Here is a 19653-nt window from a genome sequence, read left to right as displayed (position 1 = left end):
TTCTGGGTGGTGCGCTGTCATTTTAATCATAAAAAGAAGCTGCACACACGCGTGTCTGCCCTAAGTTGCCAGTTTGACTGTTTCTTTGGGCAGTAAAAAGCCTCATGGCTGCAGGTGGAGCTCATTAAAATGTTGCTCAGAAACCTAAAGTCCCACGGCAACTTTTCATGCCACAGCTCTGTGGTGTCTCTTCTCTTTACCTTCCATAAACTGACAGATATCCTCACACAGCTCTTAAACCTCCAATCATCCCTTCGTCTCAGCCGCACCATCACTTTTTCTTTTCTGGACACGCTGTGTTGCACACTTTTACTCTGCATCCTTCAATAAACTCTCCCTCTGCTTCGTCTCATCTGCTGCAATCCAACCAGCTTCACCCAGTGTGTGAATTATACAGTGACAGGCTGGGAGAGAGAGGGGTGGAGTCGACTTCTTTTTGACATTAGGGCAGATATAAATATAGATATATATTACAATAAATAACCTTCAGTCCACCAGTCCACATAAAACCCAACAAACACCAACAGACCTTCAACACCCAGAAACAGAGCTGCCTCGTCCAAACCTGATCTTCAACACAACAAAGAGAGAATTCAGTTCCAAATTACATTTTCACCAGGTCTGATCTTCACGGTCTCTAAAGGCAGAGAACCCAGATTTAGAACAAATAAAACAAACATTTTGTCAGCTGTTCTCAGCAGAATCTGAAAAATAAATTGATACTCAGCTAAGTCATTATTCTGTTTAACTGATAAATCAATGTGTTAATCCAAGATTTTATGTAGTTCAAGATGGCCGCCATGGTCAACTGATCTTCAAAAACACAAAACGGCAATACCACAGCCATTTATTACCTCCTCATTTTACCTCCATTTATTACCTTTAACCAATGAACAGATTTTGGTGAAATTTTCAGGAAATGTTGGGGTTGTCACAAGAAACAAGTGATTCAACTGTTTGGGGGATCCAGATCAGTTTATTTAATAATGACACTATGGCCTTGGTGGAGGTTTGCATGCTCCAAGTGTTTCCAGTGTGTTTTTAAAGTTGATTAGCTGCAGTGGCCATCTTGAATCCAGTTGACTTCAAGAGTTAATCAGTTGTAGACGTTCATCCAGTGGTTACTTTCTGAGAGTTTCATTAAAATCCGTTCAATGTTTCATCAGATATTTTGCCAACAGACAGAAAGGGTTGATGCCAACAGTTATAGTCAATGTTCTATGCATAAAAAAAAAATCACACAATGGGCAGTGCTTTAATTAACTGTTGGAGAAAATGCTTAACTACTACCACACCAAATTTCAGCTCAGAATCTGTAAAGTTGACTGAGTTGTAGTCCTTTTTATGTTTGCTAAGATTGCGCAGCTGTAGCAGCCATTTTAAATGTGACCGACTCCAAAGGTTAATCAGCTGTAGGCGTCCCTTCAGTGATTACGTTCTGAGAGTTTCATTCAAATGCATCCCATGGTTCATGAAATATTTTGCTAATAGTACAGACAAACAAACACACACACGGGCAAAAATGCTACCATTTTGAACAAAGCTGCTGTTGACATTTGTGCATCTTTCCCAAAACTGACCTAATGTATAAAACGTGAGCCCTTTGCTACTATTAAAAAAAACAAAAACAGAACCAACCTTTTCCTGCAGCAGAGCAGCCAGTTTCTGCTGGAGGCATTTTGTCATGATGAAGTCACATCAGCCAAAGAAGCACTGTGTGTGTGTGTCCCTGTCACATTGTTTGTCCCAGACTGGGCAGCCCAGTTTCTCTCCAGGACTAAAGGATTACAGTCCAATCCAAGACCAACCCCCTCCGACCAACACAACACCCCCCTCACCCGACGAGATTCCTCACTGGGAGAAAGGAGAGAGTCCAATATGTGAGACTGTTTTGACGTCACTTACAGTCACGGACAGACATTTTTTTATTTTCCCCCACACACTTCCCTCGCCCCTCCACTCTGCCCCATCACAGGCTTCATCTGAGTGAACAGTCTCCGCAGTCAACAGGCTGGAGAAGCACACAATAGGCCTCTCAAGGCCATTTAATGCAAGTATGATCCAGTCTCCTTCCTAAACGGTGACTGTGTTCTTCTGACGCAGAGAAACAAATCTCTACCCACAATTTGTTTAGCTTTATTAGAAACTAAAACTGTTTTGCTGAAGTTTAAAAACCCAGAATACTACTTGCTGTTCCAGTTGTATCAACTGAACTGAGTAATTAAGGGAGCTTTCAATGCATCGAAGAACTCTTCATTACTACTATGTTCACAATTTCTGTCCATTTTCACACCATTTGGCTTTAAAGAAAACAGGCAAATGATGCATCAGAACTTTGGGCTTGATCAAGAATAGAATTGACTTTTGGGAGCGGTACAATGTACATTCAAAGTTTAAAACTGTTGTGGGTTATTTACGTCATAACTGAGCAGCTGGAGAGACTTTATTTGGACAGTCATTATTGGAGTTTCATGTAGTTCGAACAGTCTTGCAATCTGGATCTCTTTCCGTGAAAGAGTAGCACCAATAAAACTTATATGTCTTAGTTCAATTTTGATACACAACTGAAAATGAGGATTTTTGACTTTTAGAAATGTTTCTGTGAAATGGTTCAATGACTGTGGATCATGTCAGAATAAGTTTTGAATTGTCTAAACTTTACAATATGTTTGTTGACTCTTTTTATTCCTGCAGCTGTTGTAAATGCACAAATTACACATCACAACCCAGGTGTTTTTGTCTTCTTTAATCCAGTGTGTCTCTCGCTGCTACAGAACCTAGTTTCCCTCAGATCCCCTTGGAGTGCACAGAGGGCACACCGAGGCTCCCATAAACTTCTATTAAAGTTGAACTAAAAATTCTTCAAACCTGGGAGTGAAGGCTCTTTTAACTTGGCATATGTTCTACATAAAAAAGAAAACCTGTCGAAACATAAAAGCTTACGTGTGTGAAGACAAGCGTCTTCTGTCACTCATTCAACCATTTTTAAACTCTTATTTATAGTTTTTGCACAGCGACTGATGGTTTGAGGCTTACTTTTAATCTGTGTTTCTATCTGCCTTTCTTTTTGTTGCTGTCAGGGAGTGAGACATGGGAGTATGGTTACCATTGGTGACCACAAACAAGAGGAAAATTGGAGGCATACGAGATTTTGGGAAGTAGCTGAAATGGCACCCTTTAAAATGCTAAAAGAAACTTTGAAAAATGACATTCAGATTTTTAGATGTTCACTTTTAATCACTAAAGTAACATATTTTAAAAAACAAAGTTTAAGATCTACCCATTTACTGTCCATTGACTGTGTTAATGTATATTATCTGCAAATTCTTTATTACATATTATATTTGCTTTACTGGGACAGAAAATAAGCTGTACATATGCAAAAATACAGTACTATAACAATTCCACATTACAAAGTATTTAGGTTGCAAATATGAGAAAAAACTCACCAGATTGAGAATCTGTATGAGCCTTTAGCGCAACACATTTTCATTATTCTGTTTTTGTCTGTTTCATAAAGCATGTTTTGCAAACAGAAAAAAGGCGGGAGGTGCAAATTCCACAGATTAAAAACAAGCGCACACACAAATCCTGGTACACACATAATACCATAAGCCATTCACATCCAGTTTATTAAAGGGTTTCTAAGCAGCCTCTCGGTGCTGAGAAGAGAAACAGCAGAAGGAGGGGTGCAGGGAGTAAAGATGTGGGGGTTGAGGTTGTACCGAGGGTGTGGGTGTGTGTTTATGTGTGTGTGTGTCTGTAGGGAGGGGGCAGGTTGGACACAATGCCAGCCTTTTTGTCTTCAGCCTCATTTTCATAAAGCTGAATATTAAAAAAAAAAAAAAAAAAAAAATGAGGGTCGGCAGTTTGCGAGGGTCAGGGAGATTTTCTGCGAGTTCACATTTGCATAGAGAGCCTGGAGATTTACAGCAGCCCCTGAACGCGTCGGAAAATCTGCTCCAAAACAACTTAAGAATGATGAAATCCAGCCTCGTATCAAGAGAAAAGAACTCACCGAGAACAGAGAAGTCCTGTGATTACAGGATGTTGGTCACATTAATCTGTTGCAACCTTTCAAACTTTGAAGGAAAGAGACATCCCTGACAGGAGGTCATCTGAAACAATTTGATTAACTATTAAACTCCAGACCTGTCTGCCCTTCTGAGTGTCACTGACCCAGACTGATAAAGGTCACCATCCAGAAGCCCCGAGCTGCTGATGAGCTGCTGTCTGCAGCAGAGGGGAACGGAGGAACGTGGAGGAAAAAAAGCACGAGCTCAACAGAAGTCTGATTGGCCGCAATTACACCTGGTAGCGGGCCGGAATCGTGGCATCTCCAAGGAGATGATGTGTTGGCAATTACTTCATGGGCCGGGACAAGATTCTGAGGGTTTGATAACCTTCAGCAAAAAAGAAAAAAAAATGGGACTAATAGTGAGCCTGCTGTTTATTTCCCTGCTAGAATGCTAACTCTTGTAGCTTGTTGCAAAAGTCATTTGCAACCAAAACATTTTTTCTATTGGTTATTCGCAACACTTCTGTAAGTTGTGGAAAAAGCAGGTCTCCTTAATGAAAGTGGATGTGATAAAGATCCATCTAGTCAATCCCATATTTGATTTCTTCCACATGACACGTTTTATTTGTAATGTTGTGAATGGACTTTTTGTTGTTGTTGTTGTTGTTGTTGGAGTATGGCGTATTGGGGTTTGCAGATGAAAGGTTTCTCTTGCGAGGGTGGGTTCCTGCTATAATCTCCATTGGTGACGAGTGCTACTCTGTGACTGCATGTGTGTTTATTGAAAAAGGGAAGAAGTTCAGTGGGATCCCTCTCTTTGGAACCGTACTCAGGCTGAGTGACAGCTTGCAGCAACCCTGCACTATCTCTGTCATCTCATTAAAATTAATTTAAACCACTGGGATATGACAGACAAAATGGAGTGGTTTAACACCATGCCTTTTTAAAACTGTGGGATACCTTGAAACCAGAAACCAGCTCATACCTAGCTGGAAGCAAATAAAAAAAGGAGGCACCGGGTTTTGAGCCAAACTAGGCCAATTGTGAGGGTTTGACAGCTGAGTCTTAGCATCATCACAGCTGAAGTTTAAATGACTGACCATGCTCAAATCGATTTAAAAGAGGAAAAAAAAACATGGCAGTGAACTGGTAACACGGGCGGCCCAGACTCACTAATGATGAGCTCACAACCAGTTTGACGTGTTGGTTTGGCCTCCACATTTTTCAAAGCTTTGATCCAACCAAGCAACTGTGGTATGTGTTGAACAACCAAGCCAGATCCTTGTAGCCCCTATTTCACATCTTTGCGGACTTAAAGTGTCAGACTCCACAGAAAGGCGTGCAGAGTAATTCATGTTTGATTAGTTTGGGCTTCTGTCAGGAAGATGTGGAACAATGTTGGGGTGGGAGTTAGTCCTGGTTGTGTTGATGCTTTTGTTAAACCTATAAAAATGACAGAAAAAGCTCTTTATTGTAGGCAGTATTTTTGTTCTTTTGTTTTTGAAGGTCAAAAACTAAGGCGACATGTTCTCTGGTCTCAATGGGCTTATTTAAGAAACACACTGAGGCATTCTGCTTTATCTGCTTTTATCTGATTAATGAGCTTATTTTATGACTTTTATCTGTACCTTACCTTGACTAATTTTATCTTTGTGTCATTTATGTTATCTTGATATGAACCACCTTTTACTTTTTATCTTGAAAAGGTGCCATGTAAATAAACTTTATGTAGTTACTTATTTTGAACATAGTGGACTTCAGTGGATTTTAAAATGAGTACTATTTTGTCATAAAATTAAATTAGTTCTAAGGGAGGAGTCAAGCAGCTAACATCTAATTAAACTAAGTCTATTCCAGGTTGGTTTCAGTCATCCAAAACAACTCAAACCTGAACATTTTCAAAAAGATTAAAATGTACCGTGCACTTTTACACCATGTCCTTTTTGCATCAGATGGTTATTTACACAGACCTATGATTATTTACACTGAAGATGTGTTATGTTAGAACATGGTCCTTGTTCTGTTGCAACAAAAGTAATGCTGCGTCAAAAAAACAGCAATTGCTTGAACAGCTAAAACAGTGGTGTCCAATTCTGGTCCTGGAGGGACACGTTCCTGCATGTTTTAGATGTTTCTTGGCTTCAACTCACCTGATTTGAACGACTGAGTGATTAACAGTCTTTTGCAGAACTCGAAGACCTGCTGAAGAGCAGGGAAACATCTAAAACATGCAGGATAGTGGCCCTCCAGGACCAGGAGTGGACCAAGGCATTTACTGCTTTCTCTGATTCCCCAATCTGAAAATCTTAAAACTACTTTTTTCTGCAGGTAAAATACTAACTGTTGGTAACAACTCCACAAAACCCCACTTCCAGAGTACTTACAGGGAAAATGATGTGGAAAATGATAGATAGTCCAACTGCTTTTTATGTTTAGTTCTTATTTTTCACAAATCTGCAATGACAAAATCTTGTCCAATTTAAACTGCATCAGAAACAATTTTTTTTTTTTTGCCAAAAGTAACAAACACCGCTGATAATTTTAACATTTCTGTGAAGTTGCACACCATACAAAAACTGTGAAGGAGACAAGTCAGAATCATAAAATGTTTCCTTTGATTTGGTTTGGAAAACCTTGCTGTGAGTCAACCTGACGGCTCCTCCTCCCGTCTTGTATTTAATAAAGAAGAAACACTGTAAAACAAACTGACACGCAAGGAAATTGAGGCTTTATCCCTATAAGGTCATCTAATTTTCCACCACAGAATGATTTACTGGTTCATGCAGCAACAGGCATGAAGCCTTCATGCATTCATTCAGCAGCTGTGGGATGGGGATACAGTCACACACAGGAGCTTTGGTCCAACGGTAATGTCACTCTGCTTTCCAGTAAAGACAAAGATTATTTGAAATTGTCATGACTAATAACTAAAAACGACATAAATGAATGCATGTGGCTGTTTCCTGAGTCAGTGAAGGTTTCTAACTGCACATTTTGATTATTATACCCCCCAGGCTGGGCCTGAAATCATGTCTGATCAGCAGGGGGAAAAAAAGCAAAATGTTTAATAGTGTGTGTGTGTGTGTGAGTGAGTGTGTGTGTGTGCCTTTGTGTAAATATGCACTGAAAAAAACAATGACATTACACTGCAGGGCCGCCTTACTGCAACTAAATTACAAGGCTGCAATGGGATTCTGCAGAGCTAGTATTAAATAGTGTTTTGCATGACACCGTTTGTTGAGTTTGTTGCCGTTTGTTGCCGTTTTCTCAACCAAACAACACCTGTGCTACTACGCAAATGTACATGTGCTGAGCGTACACCATGTAGAAGTTAGTGTCCTGGCTGCTGAATCAGACCGTCGGGAGTTGAGTAAACTTTTGACTGACTAGATGTGCTGATCAAGGGGACGGACAGGTTCAGCAGCCTCATCACCATCAGCACATGATGGCCTATCTTTCCACATACATACATTTGTGTGGTAAGACAGACATTGTTCAGTTAAGAGCAACAGTACCAAATTAAACAAATGGTGTCATGTAAAAGTGTAGTGGTTTAATATTAGCTAACCGTGCCTTCCTTCACATCATCCATCCATTTTCTTTAACCGCTGCTCCTTTTCGGGTCGCAGGGAGCTGGTATCTATCTCTAGCCATCCCTGTGTGAGAGGCGGGGGACATCCTGGACAGTGTGGTGATTTGGGTTTTTTCTGTGTTATGGTTTTTGTTTTTATTTAGTTTGTTGGTTTGCTTGGTTTCTGTCTTGTCTCTTGTTTCATGTTTCATTTGCTCCTCAGTCTCTCTCTTTATCTCCCTGCCACACCTACACCTGTCCCCACTTTGTAATCACGTCACCTGTCTCCATTTACCTAATTATCCTCAGTCTTTAAAACCCGGTCATTGCCTTCCACACTCTGCTGGTCCATTGTCTGTGTTAGTTGTCTATTGTTTGATGTAGTCTGTTTAGTTACCCTCGTGCTGGGTTCCTGGTTTCTGTCGGTTCCATGTTTGTATTTAAATTTAGGTTTTGTTTGTTTGCTGCCACGTCAGCATTTTTGTTTTGTTTATTCTCTAGTTTAATAAATTAGTTTTCTTTTTCCCCTTACTATGAGTCTGCATTCTGGGTTCGCCTTAGTCTCCACCGTTCCTGACAGACAGGTTGCAAGTCCATCACAGAAACAACCATTCACCCTCTCACTCACATCTAGGGATATTTTACAGTTATGAACCTAACATGCATGTTTTTGGTCTGTGGGAGGAAAACCAGAGCAAACCACCCGACGATCCTGCAGCTTTCTTGCTGAGAGGCGACAGCTCTTAACCACTGCTCCACTGTACCACCTCCTTCACATCAGTATGACATATTTGAGAAATGGTTGTTTTATAAGCCTGAGAAACAATCTAAAAATGGCTCTCGTTGGCAACCCATTAGCCTAGCCCTAAGGAAGACCTCTGTCCTTTTTATACTCTGTGCTCCATCACTGATGGCAGATAAGGCACTAACTACTGATAACAATTTGACAGAAGATCAAAAATGACCAGAAAATCAGTTTTGGTTAAAAATACTAAATCACTGAATCTTTTTTAATCACGCCTTCAGCTCCATATGGCGGTGTAGTGAAATGTGTCTGTGTGCAGCCAGACCAGCAGCATTTATCACTAACGATCCAACCTTTGAGTTTGACAGCATACGCCACCGAGCTGTTGCTATTTTAAGGATTACACAGCAAGAAAAGAAAGCAGCCTCTGCCGCCTCGATTTGTTGTTTAACAGAGAAGACAAGCTATAAGATTGTTCAGCCACTGGTATGCAGGAAACACATCAAAGCTTCAGGCAAAAAGGCCACAAAGCATCACTAAAAACAATGCACATAAATGCTGAACATATTATTGCTAGGTCGTATTTTTTATCATTACCTGTTCTTTAAATATACAAACGTTCAAGAAGAAATTACAACTTGAATAAAAAAAAGGTAACATTCAGTTACACATGAAATCTGTAGTAATCAACAGGCAAAGACAGAGTAACTAACTATATCTGACATTATGACACTCCATTTAATCATCCAGCAGGTTGTTTGCGCTTGTAATTGAGTCTTTTTTTTTTCCTGATCTGAAAGCTGCTGGTGGATGTCATTATTTCAATATGTACAGTCAGAAAAATAATGACCACGGATTAGATTGTGAAAAATGAAAGTCATCCAACCTCCCGTGGAGCATCAAAATCAGACCAGAAGACGCTTTGTGGTGGCCTGTTTGGAGCTGCAAAGGGAATCACTGGCAGGCAACTGGGAGCACGCAGGATAACCAATTAATCAGTCAGCACTGATTACTGAGGAGCTGTGAGGTCCAGGAGGAGGCGACGAGTCACACCTACTTACACACATCGCTCCACTGCACCATTAAGCTGTGGTCAGACCAAAACACCAGCAGGCATCAAGTGTACACAATGTGGTCAAAAGGAGCTGCAGCGTTCCCTGGCTGTGCTGATTTGTCCTGTGGGTGTTAAAATGAAAACTTAAAAGAAATGAATGAGAAGTTGGTCTCAATCTGATCGAAAGTTCAACTTTTACTAGTCAAAGTCCAGTCAGAGGAAAGAGAAGCACTCTTATTATTGTTTGGCTGCTGTTCTTTAGTTTTCTGCTAGGTTATTAATTTGCTACACCTCCCACTGCTTCAGAAAAAAAGAAACGTGCAAAAAAATAAATACACCACATTGTGCAGCTCAAGCAGCGGTACATTGTACAATGTAGATGAAATGTGAGGAAATCTGATACAGGATGGAATGTTGGCAAAATAAGTGTGTAAACCCGGCCTTCCTTGGAGCTCTACAGCTCAGGCAGACTTCACTTTAGAAACACCATTCAAAGTGTAAACAGGTCACAGAAAGATGGACTTTACATGACTGAACTGGCATTTTGGCATCTTTTATGGTTTTACACCATTTCAGTTGAAGTTTTAGAACTTTTTGGACATTTTTCAGATGTTTTGTCTAACAAACTCTTTCTTTTTCCACAATTTTTACACTTCTTATACAATTCTCAAACAAGTTTCGTACACTGCTTATACAAAACATGTGCATTTTGGTTTTCTTTCACTCAGTGTGTCTCACTGCTGTGGGACTCGTGGTTTTCTCTCACATCCTCTCAGAGTGCGTACATCCAAACTCTCATTGACTTCCATTGTATCTGAGCTCAGAATTTTCTCTTCAGATCTAAAAGCGACGGCTCTTTTTAACTACAACAGTACAGCTTAGTTTTCTCACAGAAACTGTCTGAGGTTTACTTTGTGTTGTTGTCTGCCTGTCTTATTAAGAGTGCTGTCAGAAAGTGGCAGATCCCCAGAGATCCCCAGTGAGCCACTGCAGCAGTTTTAACATTTCTGTTGATCTTTGTTTTTTATACAGTTCTTATACAGTTTCTACTTTAAAGCGTTGGCATTATGCTGCAGCTTTAGTTTTGTTCACGAGAAACACTTCCAGATGGATGAAACGAAAAGCCAAAATATGTCTAACAGATCCGCGTGTGTACAGTATATGTGAGGATTCATACAATCGTGGTACGTCGTCATCTCTCTAAACTTTCTAACTTTATGGGCTTGTGAATGTCAGACTGTTGACATTTCTAAACAAACAAACACGGCCGACCAGGCACACATCCCTATGGCAACCAGACTCCTCAGCAGCGGTCGGCTCCGTCTGTGCCTCGGTGCGCTGTAAAGGCTGCTCGGAAACGAAATGTCCTGTCCGCCAAACTCAGCAAAACCAAGCCCAGAGGAGGACCTGAAGGGTATGCTGGAACAGGACAGGATCAAGGGCCCAAAAGGATCTGCCACAATGATGGCTCCGGACACCAAAGGAAAACGTGAAGGAGCAGCACAAGGACCCCGCATTAGGCTTGTAGTTTTACATGAATAATCGAACCCACAAAGTCCACTTCTCACTGCCTCCCAAATGCTGCCTCGGCATGAAGCAATTAGCAGCTGTAATAAAAAGCCAGCCTTGTTAAAGCTCATTAGGCTCCCTGTTAATTACACTGGAGCACCAGGGAGGACAGGCTAAACGAGTGGAACCTCATTCACTGGTCATCACTCAAACACGCCATAATGAAAACTCACACACACACACACACACACATGCAAACAACTTCTCATGTTAATCAGGCTTTTCATGTGCTCTCGACACCAGGGGGATTTCTTGTGTGATACCCTTCCTGTCTCCATGGCAATCTCTTTCTTTCCCCTCACTCACACACACACACATGCTTTTGTCACATCATCTGACACAGCTGAAAGAGTACATTAACAGAGCCGCCGGCCACTGTAAGCTGGAGCACCTATCGTCGGCCCCACAGCAAGAACCCGGACTTGGCGCTGTTTAGGGGTGCTGGTTCAGGTTGAGTGGGGCTGGCAGCTTGTCACCGGGCAGGGGGTCTTGAATGGGAGGGGCGGGGATCCAGAGATGGTGGGTCGAACCCTCAGAGAGGCAGCTGACGTTATTCCAAAGATCAAAGTTAAAGGCTGGGTAATCACGGACGTGGATGGAGATCTTTATGTCAGTGACGTGTTTGTGTGCACGCAAAGCTAAATGAAGCGGAAAGTGCAGCTTCACATCAAACTGGAAGGACTGTCATTGAAACATTCCCGTGACACTTTCACCACCCAAACAAGACATGATTTATGTTTAGAATTATCTCTTATCGCTCAAGCTCGCTCTTTAATTTTGACTGGTCTTTTGTAAAATGTGACAGCAAAGTCTTACATTTTAGACTGCTGAAGCAGAGGCACACTCGGGTGAGTCACCAATTCATGGTGGACGAGGAGTGAAACATTTTACAAAGTTGGTAAAAAGGTTTTGGGATTCTTCAAGAGTTGAACAGTTTGACAACATGCATGCAACTTGAAGAACTGTCAAAAGCAAACAGGCAGAACAAGTTAACTTATAAAGTTTGTCTTCGTTTTTTCTCTCAGGTTTAGCCCCACTTAGCTTTAGCTGAACAAGAAACCCGATGAGTAACTGGTTGGGAGTCGTTTTATTTTCTAAAGACTCCACTGATGTCTGCCCAGCACTGCTGAAAGTGTACCAAATGTCCATCTGCTGTCTGTTTCACTGTAATTGTTGAAATTTAACTCAATGTTCTGAGTGTCCTTTATGTGTTCAACTGTTAAAATGTAGATTGAGAAAGAGAAAAATCAAGTTAAACAAGTAATAATAGGTAACAAGAAAGTTGTTTTTTTCTTCATTAAGAAACAAACCAATAGCCCAGATTCACTAATGGTTTGCAGGTGAATTATTGGCTTCTGTGCTTCCATCTAATTCACAAAGCCCTCATAAAGTCTTGGCTGTCACACAGCCTCTCTCTGCGTTGGTAAAGTTTGTCCACATTTAAATAATTCTCAGGTTATTTACCATCTCCTCAGAACAGGAGATATTTGTGTCTTTGAAGAAGAAAGCGAGGGAGTTTAGCAATCTGCTGCGCTGCTGCCTTCGCAAAAAAAAAAAAAAAAAAAGGGCAGGGATGTCAGGAAAGTTATTATTTATTCTCTCTTCCAGTGATGCATGCCAGATATTACTGCATCTACAAGTAAATTGTCCAAGAAGTGCAGAAAATCCTCCTGTCACTGTTTTATATTCAGGATTTAAAAAGAAAAATGTTCTTGTTAAAGAACCTTTGAACAGATAGATTCAGAGATCCGGAGAGTGACAAACAGAGCTGACAGGAATAAAATCAGTGGGAAAATATTACTACCTCCATCCTTGGGTTTGTTCATTTTTGTTTTCCTTCTTTTTTCTTTTTTTCTGTTTGTGAAAATGAGAAGGGTCACAGTTTTTTAAAATGAAAGAAAGTGAGTAATTATTATTTGAACAATTACCTGATGATGGCTCCATAAAATATGGGCAACTCATGGTTCAAGGACCCCCGAGTGGCCTTTAGACAATCTCCATTTGGCCCCACAATGTCCTCGAATAAAACCAAAACAACTTCAAATAAATCAGCAAAGACAAGCTATTTAATAATTATTTTGAACTAGTTTTAAACTTAACATTTAGAACGGCAAAATGTGAAATTTTATTTGTCAGGTTACTAAGGTCAATGTTTTACACTGGCAGAACCAGAAGATACGCTTTGGACAAAGAGAAAAAAATATATTGACACGACATGTTGCATCTTTTAGCACTGAACTGACATCTAAATAGATTATCGCAAATTACAATCCCTTATTCCAACATGATATAGTTGTGCTCCAGGAGTACAGAGGTATTTTTTACATTAAGCACTAAATGATGCAAATGTGTCCTTATTGGAAAAGGTAGAAAAAGCCCTGAATGTCTGTTTAAAAAATAGCTGTGTAATTTCCCTTTTTTTCCCAATTCATTGTGTGGCCCTCGAGTTAGATGAAATAAGTCGATATAACCATCTGGAAACAGATGCCACAAACACCTGGATCACATAAACAGTCTTTGTCCTTTAGGCTACAGAAACATTTTTAATTAATGCATCAACTTCCTCCTTTAAGGGAGAGAAATCTTTACACATTGGTAGTTCATGGAAATCTTCGCACACACAGATATGGGTACATATGTACACAAAAACCCAAATAGGACAAAAAAAGCTGCAAACAGTGCTCAGTTAACGACGGGAGGTGGGCTGTCAGCAGGTCTGATGTGCACCACAGCTCCCAGCTCATGCAGTCGCCAATGTTAACGGGGTACCAGTCGATAACTGGCTGGTTGTGTCTTTGTTCTCTTAAGAAAATATAACATTTAATTACACAGAGAAAAGCAGCACTGTTTAGAGTAGAAGATGGGGAGGCATATAATTATCCATACTCTGGAGAAAATGTCTAATTATGCTTTGTGTAATTAAGACTGAGTAGGGTTTTCTTTTTTAACCAAATCTCAGTGCGCCCTCCTTTTGTCTGCGATCACGATAACAAACAGCTGCTGGGTGACACTGAAGCAAAGTGACTCACCTGAGCTTTGTCGTCACTGAGATTATCGTTCTTCCTAGCTTTAGTTTCCCCGAAACTTAAAAAAAGGCAGCTCTGAATGCATTCAGCCGGAGTAGTTCCACGAGGAATAAGCACAGGTAGACAAATCCCATACCACACATAAGATCTGGCATCATTTGACAGCTGAGTGACACGACGACAGCGGTGTGGGACAGGCTGCAGAAAGTGAGCCACCAAGATTTCAGACCACTAATTACTCAGCCGTCACCTCTGCGGTCACAGAGGATTCTGCAGGAAAAGGTCAGCTGTCTGGCTCACGTAAAGACCAGCTTACCATGCGTGTCACGGCCCCCCGCCAGCCCAGCCGGAGCGCCGTCCACGTCGTCGCACTTCACAGACATGACTTATGCCTCAACAGGACTTCTAATAGCCCCTAAAATGCCACAGCAGTGTCTGTTAATGTGGCTATTAACAACACTTAGACTCTAAGTCTGAGGTCAAGGCCACAGATTAAAGGAGGAAGGAGAATGGAGAGAGGCTAGAGGAAGAAGAGTAATGGAGATGTAAAGGCGAAAAGGAAAAATAGAAGACTTGGGTCATTTTTACACCTGAGGGTCGGCTGTAATGTTCATGCTTGGTCAGGCTGTAGACTGGATATATAGTGAAAGTTCATCGTCTTGTCATCACTTCCATAAACCTGACACTGATTGGTTTATAGACAAATGTATCAGAAAAATCCATAGACAAAGTCCTTTTATCAATACTATTTTATGACAAAAAAAAATTCTGTAGAAATTTCGACAGGTCCCAGTGTGGCTACTGCCCAAAATTCCCACATCAACGTTGCAATGATCTAAGCCGACAAAATGCCAACGTTTTGATGTATGAACGGCATAAGAGCTGTAAAGAAAACCAAGCCAAAAAGAAATATTAAAGATGCTGCCAGTGGCTCATTAGGGTCACCATGGTAACCACACTTGAGCAGCTGTGGCTCCAGAATAAGAGCGCTTGTTCTCCAGCGGAACAGTTGGTTTGATCCCAGCTTCCCCCGCCGCATGCCGAAGTGTCCTTGGGCAAGACACTGAACCCCAGCTTGCCCCCAGTTGGTGAATCATATATGTGAATGTGACTTGTAGATTGGTAAAAATAGAAAAGCCCTACAAAAATGCAGTCCGTTCACTCCTGTGTGTCTCACTCCTTGACAGCAGCCTTAATAGAACAGGCAGACAAAAAACACAGACTAAAAAAGAAGCCTCAAACAAAATGTCCCTGTGCAAAAGCGGAAGTTAAATTTTTTAACCATGAGCAGAACACAACTCTGATGGTCACACATGAATTTTTATATTATTTCTGATTTTTTGTAGGAGATATGACAAGTTAAAAACAGGCTTCACTTCCAGTTTTGGAGAGGAAATGTTGAGCTAATATAACTGAAGTCTGTGAGCGCTTTGGTGTGCGCGCTCTGCACTCTGAGGGGATTTGAGAAGAAAGGTAAGTTCGATAGCAGTGAGGGACACAGTAGGTGAAAGAAGACAAAAATGCCTGTATTCTGATGTACATGAACTACAAAAAGCTGCGAGAATAAAAAGACTTTCAAAAATTTTGGAAAGTTGAGAAAGCCCAAAAGTCAGAGTGTGTGACATTGTCAACTGTTAGTTAACCATTCTGTAGAATAAATCTCCTGAAGTCATAAAACTTAAATTGTGACCGAGTAATAACCATTGGAAATATGCTGGTTTAGTCACATAAAGTCCAACTTTCTGAGACCTGTTTAAACTGAGCTGTAGAGCTCCTAAGGATGAGTTTACTCACAACATCCCATTGTTGTTTATTGGGAAATTTCCCTGTTGTTTTTTTTTTTTTTTGCTTGTGCAAATTTTGTCTCCCTGATACAATTCATTACAATGGATTTTCATGAAATTTTCAGGAAACGTCAAACATGATACAAGGAACAAGTGATTAGGTTTTGGTAGTAATCCGGATCATGATCTGGACTTTGGAATTTCTTAAAGGAACTGACATAATGAAGATCTCCGTAACGAGTAGAAATCTAAGCGGACATTGAGCCTATGGCCTTGGAAAAAGTTTGCGCTCTTGGAGTTCTTCTAGTTGGAAAGTATTGTATCGTTGCCTTGACACTTAAAACTAACGTTTTTAGTCCTTTGTTTAAGTTATCAAAGTGGATTCAATCTTAGAAATACTTCAAAAAGATCTTAATTTCTGGAAGAATGTTCTTCGGACAGATGAGACCAAAGTAGAGATGTTGACCATAAATGCACATATTTGATGAAAACCAAACACAGCATATCAACAAACACCTCATACCAACTGTCAGGCACGGTGGTGGAGGGTTGATGATTTGTAGCAACAGGATCTGGATGCATTTTGTTCCCTGAACCAAGCCCAAACTCCAAACACTACCCCAAACTCAAGAGTCAGAGGTGAGGCCAACAGTTGAATCTGTGCTAACACTTGGATTTTTAAGAGGACAACGCAGAGAAGTGACAACAAGAGAGACTGAATCTAAGCGTCACAATGGCCCAGTCAAAAGCCAATTTCTCACTGGGCTGTGTGCGTTGGAGACTAGTAGGCAAATGACATTTGTGAGGGAGTCTCCAAAATGTCTCAAAACATTCAGAGAGGTTTTCCATTTCCTCGTTTGAGTCACAAAGGCTTACAGCAGGGGTGGGCAATCCTGAACTTTGACTGCCTCTATCCTGCATGTTTTACTTGTTTCTCTGCTCCAACACACCTGATTTGAATCAATGCTTGATTAACAGGCTTCTACAGAACATGAAGAGGAAATTTAACCACTGAATCAGGTGTGTTGGAGCAGGGAAACAAGGAAAACATGCAGGATAGTGGCACTTGAAGTTCAGGATTGCCTACCCCTGGCTTACAGTCTCATCGCTTGAGTTTTGTACATGTTCAAAAAGTCCTGCAACAAATTATCCCTCAGAATCGTCACAGGGTTATTGCAGTCATGTTAAACCCTTCTCAATTTAGTTTCCGTAAATTGTAGAGCTCTAGTGCTGTATTTTGACACCTGCCCTGGAGCTCTCCTTATGACAGCCAAGGCTACAGACCCAAATATCCAGGTCTACTGAAACAAAACATGTTAATGATAAAGAATTGTTGCGAAAAAATTGGTCCAAATCAGCCTGTCTTCATTTCTAAGGTGTACACCAGTAGATTAAATCACAAATGTAGGGGGCAGATGCCAAAGTAGGTACAAAGCGAGCTGAGTCAGGTATAATATGGGCAACAAAATAATCTGCACAGCCAAGATTACAGTTTTGCAAGCCGTGCACAGAAAAATATACTGTGATTTTTAAAAAAATGGCTGTTCAAAATGAGGCTGCACAGGTCCCTGGTCAGAAATGCTCAGAATTGAGTGAGATTGCAACTGAAATGTGCCTATTTGCTTGTGGTTTTCTCACAATTTTGAGTCATCAACTTGTCTCCAATGGCTCCAGCCCAGTGATTTTTTGATACCACCCTAAGCATAAACTTCAGCTGCACAGAAAAGCTGTTATGGGATCATAAGAAGGCAGTGAGAGAGTGAAACTAAACTAATGCTGTGAAGCAGAGTGGGCCAAAGTTCATCCACAACAATGTAAATAGTTGATAAAGTCATAACAAATACAATTACTTCAAGTTATTGACTTTAAATACACTTTTAAGGTAGAGTTATTTTTCACACAACACTTCTGCACTCTGTCTCAGTTTTGGTGAATAAATAAAGACAGACTGTAATCTGGCATTTGCTATTCATCAGACGTTGTAACCCCTAATTTTAAACCAGGTCAGAACCAGTTATTTTATGTCTCGATGGTGTACAACCTGAACTTAAAGGAGCATGTACTTACAGTTCCCTGTCTGACTCATTCTTTTAGAAGTCTGTTGGAAACCAACACTTGAGGAGCTACTTTCACTCAATTTACCCTCATCAGCTCTCACAGAGCTGACCAGCAGTCCCTGCTGATCAGAGTATCTCCTCTCTCTTCTTCTTTTCTTTCTTTCTTTTGCCTTCTGTCCTTTTTCATTTCCCCCTCTCTCGTCTCTACAACGCTCTCACCTGTTGTCTTTGATGGAACATGCACGTTGGTAATTGCTTTTTCTCCCGGGCAGATAATGTACTCTCAAACTCTCCTTCTCTCGTCTCGCTCCTATTCCTACTCTTCACAATAAAGCAGACGGCTCTGAGTGCTCGCAGCAAATATATAAGAACCAAACTGTGTCTGCACATGTATAAACCTTTCAAACCAGAAATACAAAGAGTACAGCTGTTACAGATGTCTCATGTCCTCTGCTTGATTTTGTACTTCCCTGGCTTTAGAGAGTTTTTTTTTTTTTTTTAGTAAGCCACCCAAGAGATCCTTCAGTCAGTGTGCCCAAAAAGGATTTCAGACGGTCCAGAACTTCTTTTTTTGTCTCACAGAGATGTGCTGCATAATGGCTGCAGTCTGGGTTGATCAAAGGAGATTAGGTCGCCTCTTTCAGCTGAAAGATGAGACGCTCTCATTTGTCTTACAGACACACGCACACACACAAACACAGTTATTTGAAGTCATCAGAAATTAGCGCGGGCTGACCATGATGTATTTATTCTGCATGTAATTTTAGAACCTTTTAACAGGATCTCAAATTCTTAGATGCAACACACAATTCATTCTTGCTATTGAATACTACATTTAAGACCAGGCTCTCTATAATAACCAGTCAGCTCTGGTTCTGCTCGTTATTCCACAGCGTGACCCAACGCCTCTGCTGCACCTGTTACTTGTTGTAAGAGACTTCTTAAAGTGCACTTTTTTCTGGTTTTAGTTTGAGCTCTGATGGCTGCTGCACTACCATGAAAGATTGGGATGGTGAATCCAAAGACAGCTGTTCTTTTATTGACCGGTTTGGATTAAGAGGCCTTTTTGTTTTCCTTTTAGTAATTTTATGATACAATAAAACAAACAAGTTAATGACAGGAAACACTTGTATGCCGGTCATGGCACGAGCGAGGTGTGAGTCGCCATTGAATCTGCACTGCAGTCCCCTCCTAAACAGCAGGTGTCACTACAGAGAAAAGAATACAGCTGCAGTGCAGAAAAAGAATCAGAAGAAGGCATACAGCATTCTTTATATGTAAACATTATTACCAATTTTAGCGTATGCATCGTTCAATTAACGAAGTTAGGAATGGATGATAAATACTTTGCAGTAGAATGGCAGACAGTCATGTCTGTCTATGTGTTTGTTAGCAAAATATCTCATGAACCACTAAACAAATCCTGATGAAACTCTTAAAACATAACCTTATTCAAGATGGCTGCCACAGCTAACCAACCTTAGAAAACACAAATATGGCTATACATCAGTCGTTCTAACAGATATTGAGCTAAAAATTGATTTTAGGAGCAGAGAGTAATCTCAGTCAAACTGAATTAAAACTGAATTAACTCATGTTAACTATGAGTTAATCGCCCAGCTTTCGGCTTTCAGCAGGAGGCGATAAAAGGTGTTTTGATTCGCTGTGCAACTTCTGTTCACCTGAGTCGGAGCAAATCTGATGTAATTTTAGTTTCTGCTGAAGGTGTGAAATGTGCGACCTTTCTTTTCGGTGCAACCACCCGAACCCTCTGCTGTAAATAATACTTTCAAAGTCTTTATCATGTTCGACTTGCTAAAGTTGATACC

General features: G+C 40.7%; 1 protein-coding gene across 9 annotated transcripts in view; it reads right to left on the bottom strand.

Moving 5' to 3' along the window:
• rhbdl3 (rhomboid, veinlet-like 3 (Drosophila)) overlaps nucleotides 1-19653 on the bottom strand; it is a 77244-nt gene that overhangs the window by 30237 nt on the left and 27354 nt on the right. Inside the window, exon 1 of one of the 9 annotated variants that reach the window (XM_017432100.3) lies at nucleotides 1639-1824. The exons of the other annotated variants lie outside the window; for them this stretch is intronic. Coding sequence (XP_017287589.1) covers nucleotides 1639-1686 — 48 coding nt within the window. The 5' untranslated portion in view covers nucleotides 1687-1824. Of the gene's footprint in view, nucleotides 1-1638; nucleotides 1825-19653 lie in introns of those variants that run through there. 9 annotated transcript variants of the gene reach the window in all.

This window comes from Kryptolebias marmoratus, linkage group LG3, assembly GCF_001649575.2.
Source record: "Kryptolebias marmoratus isolate JLee-2015 linkage group LG3, ASM164957v2, whole genome shotgun sequence".
NCBI classification, from domain to species: domain Eukaryota; kingdom Metazoa; phylum Chordata; class Actinopteri; order Cyprinodontiformes; family Rivulidae; genus Kryptolebias; species Kryptolebias marmoratus.
Note: the sequence above shows the minus strand (reverse complement) of the source record. Positions and strands in the feature narration are given on the sequence as shown.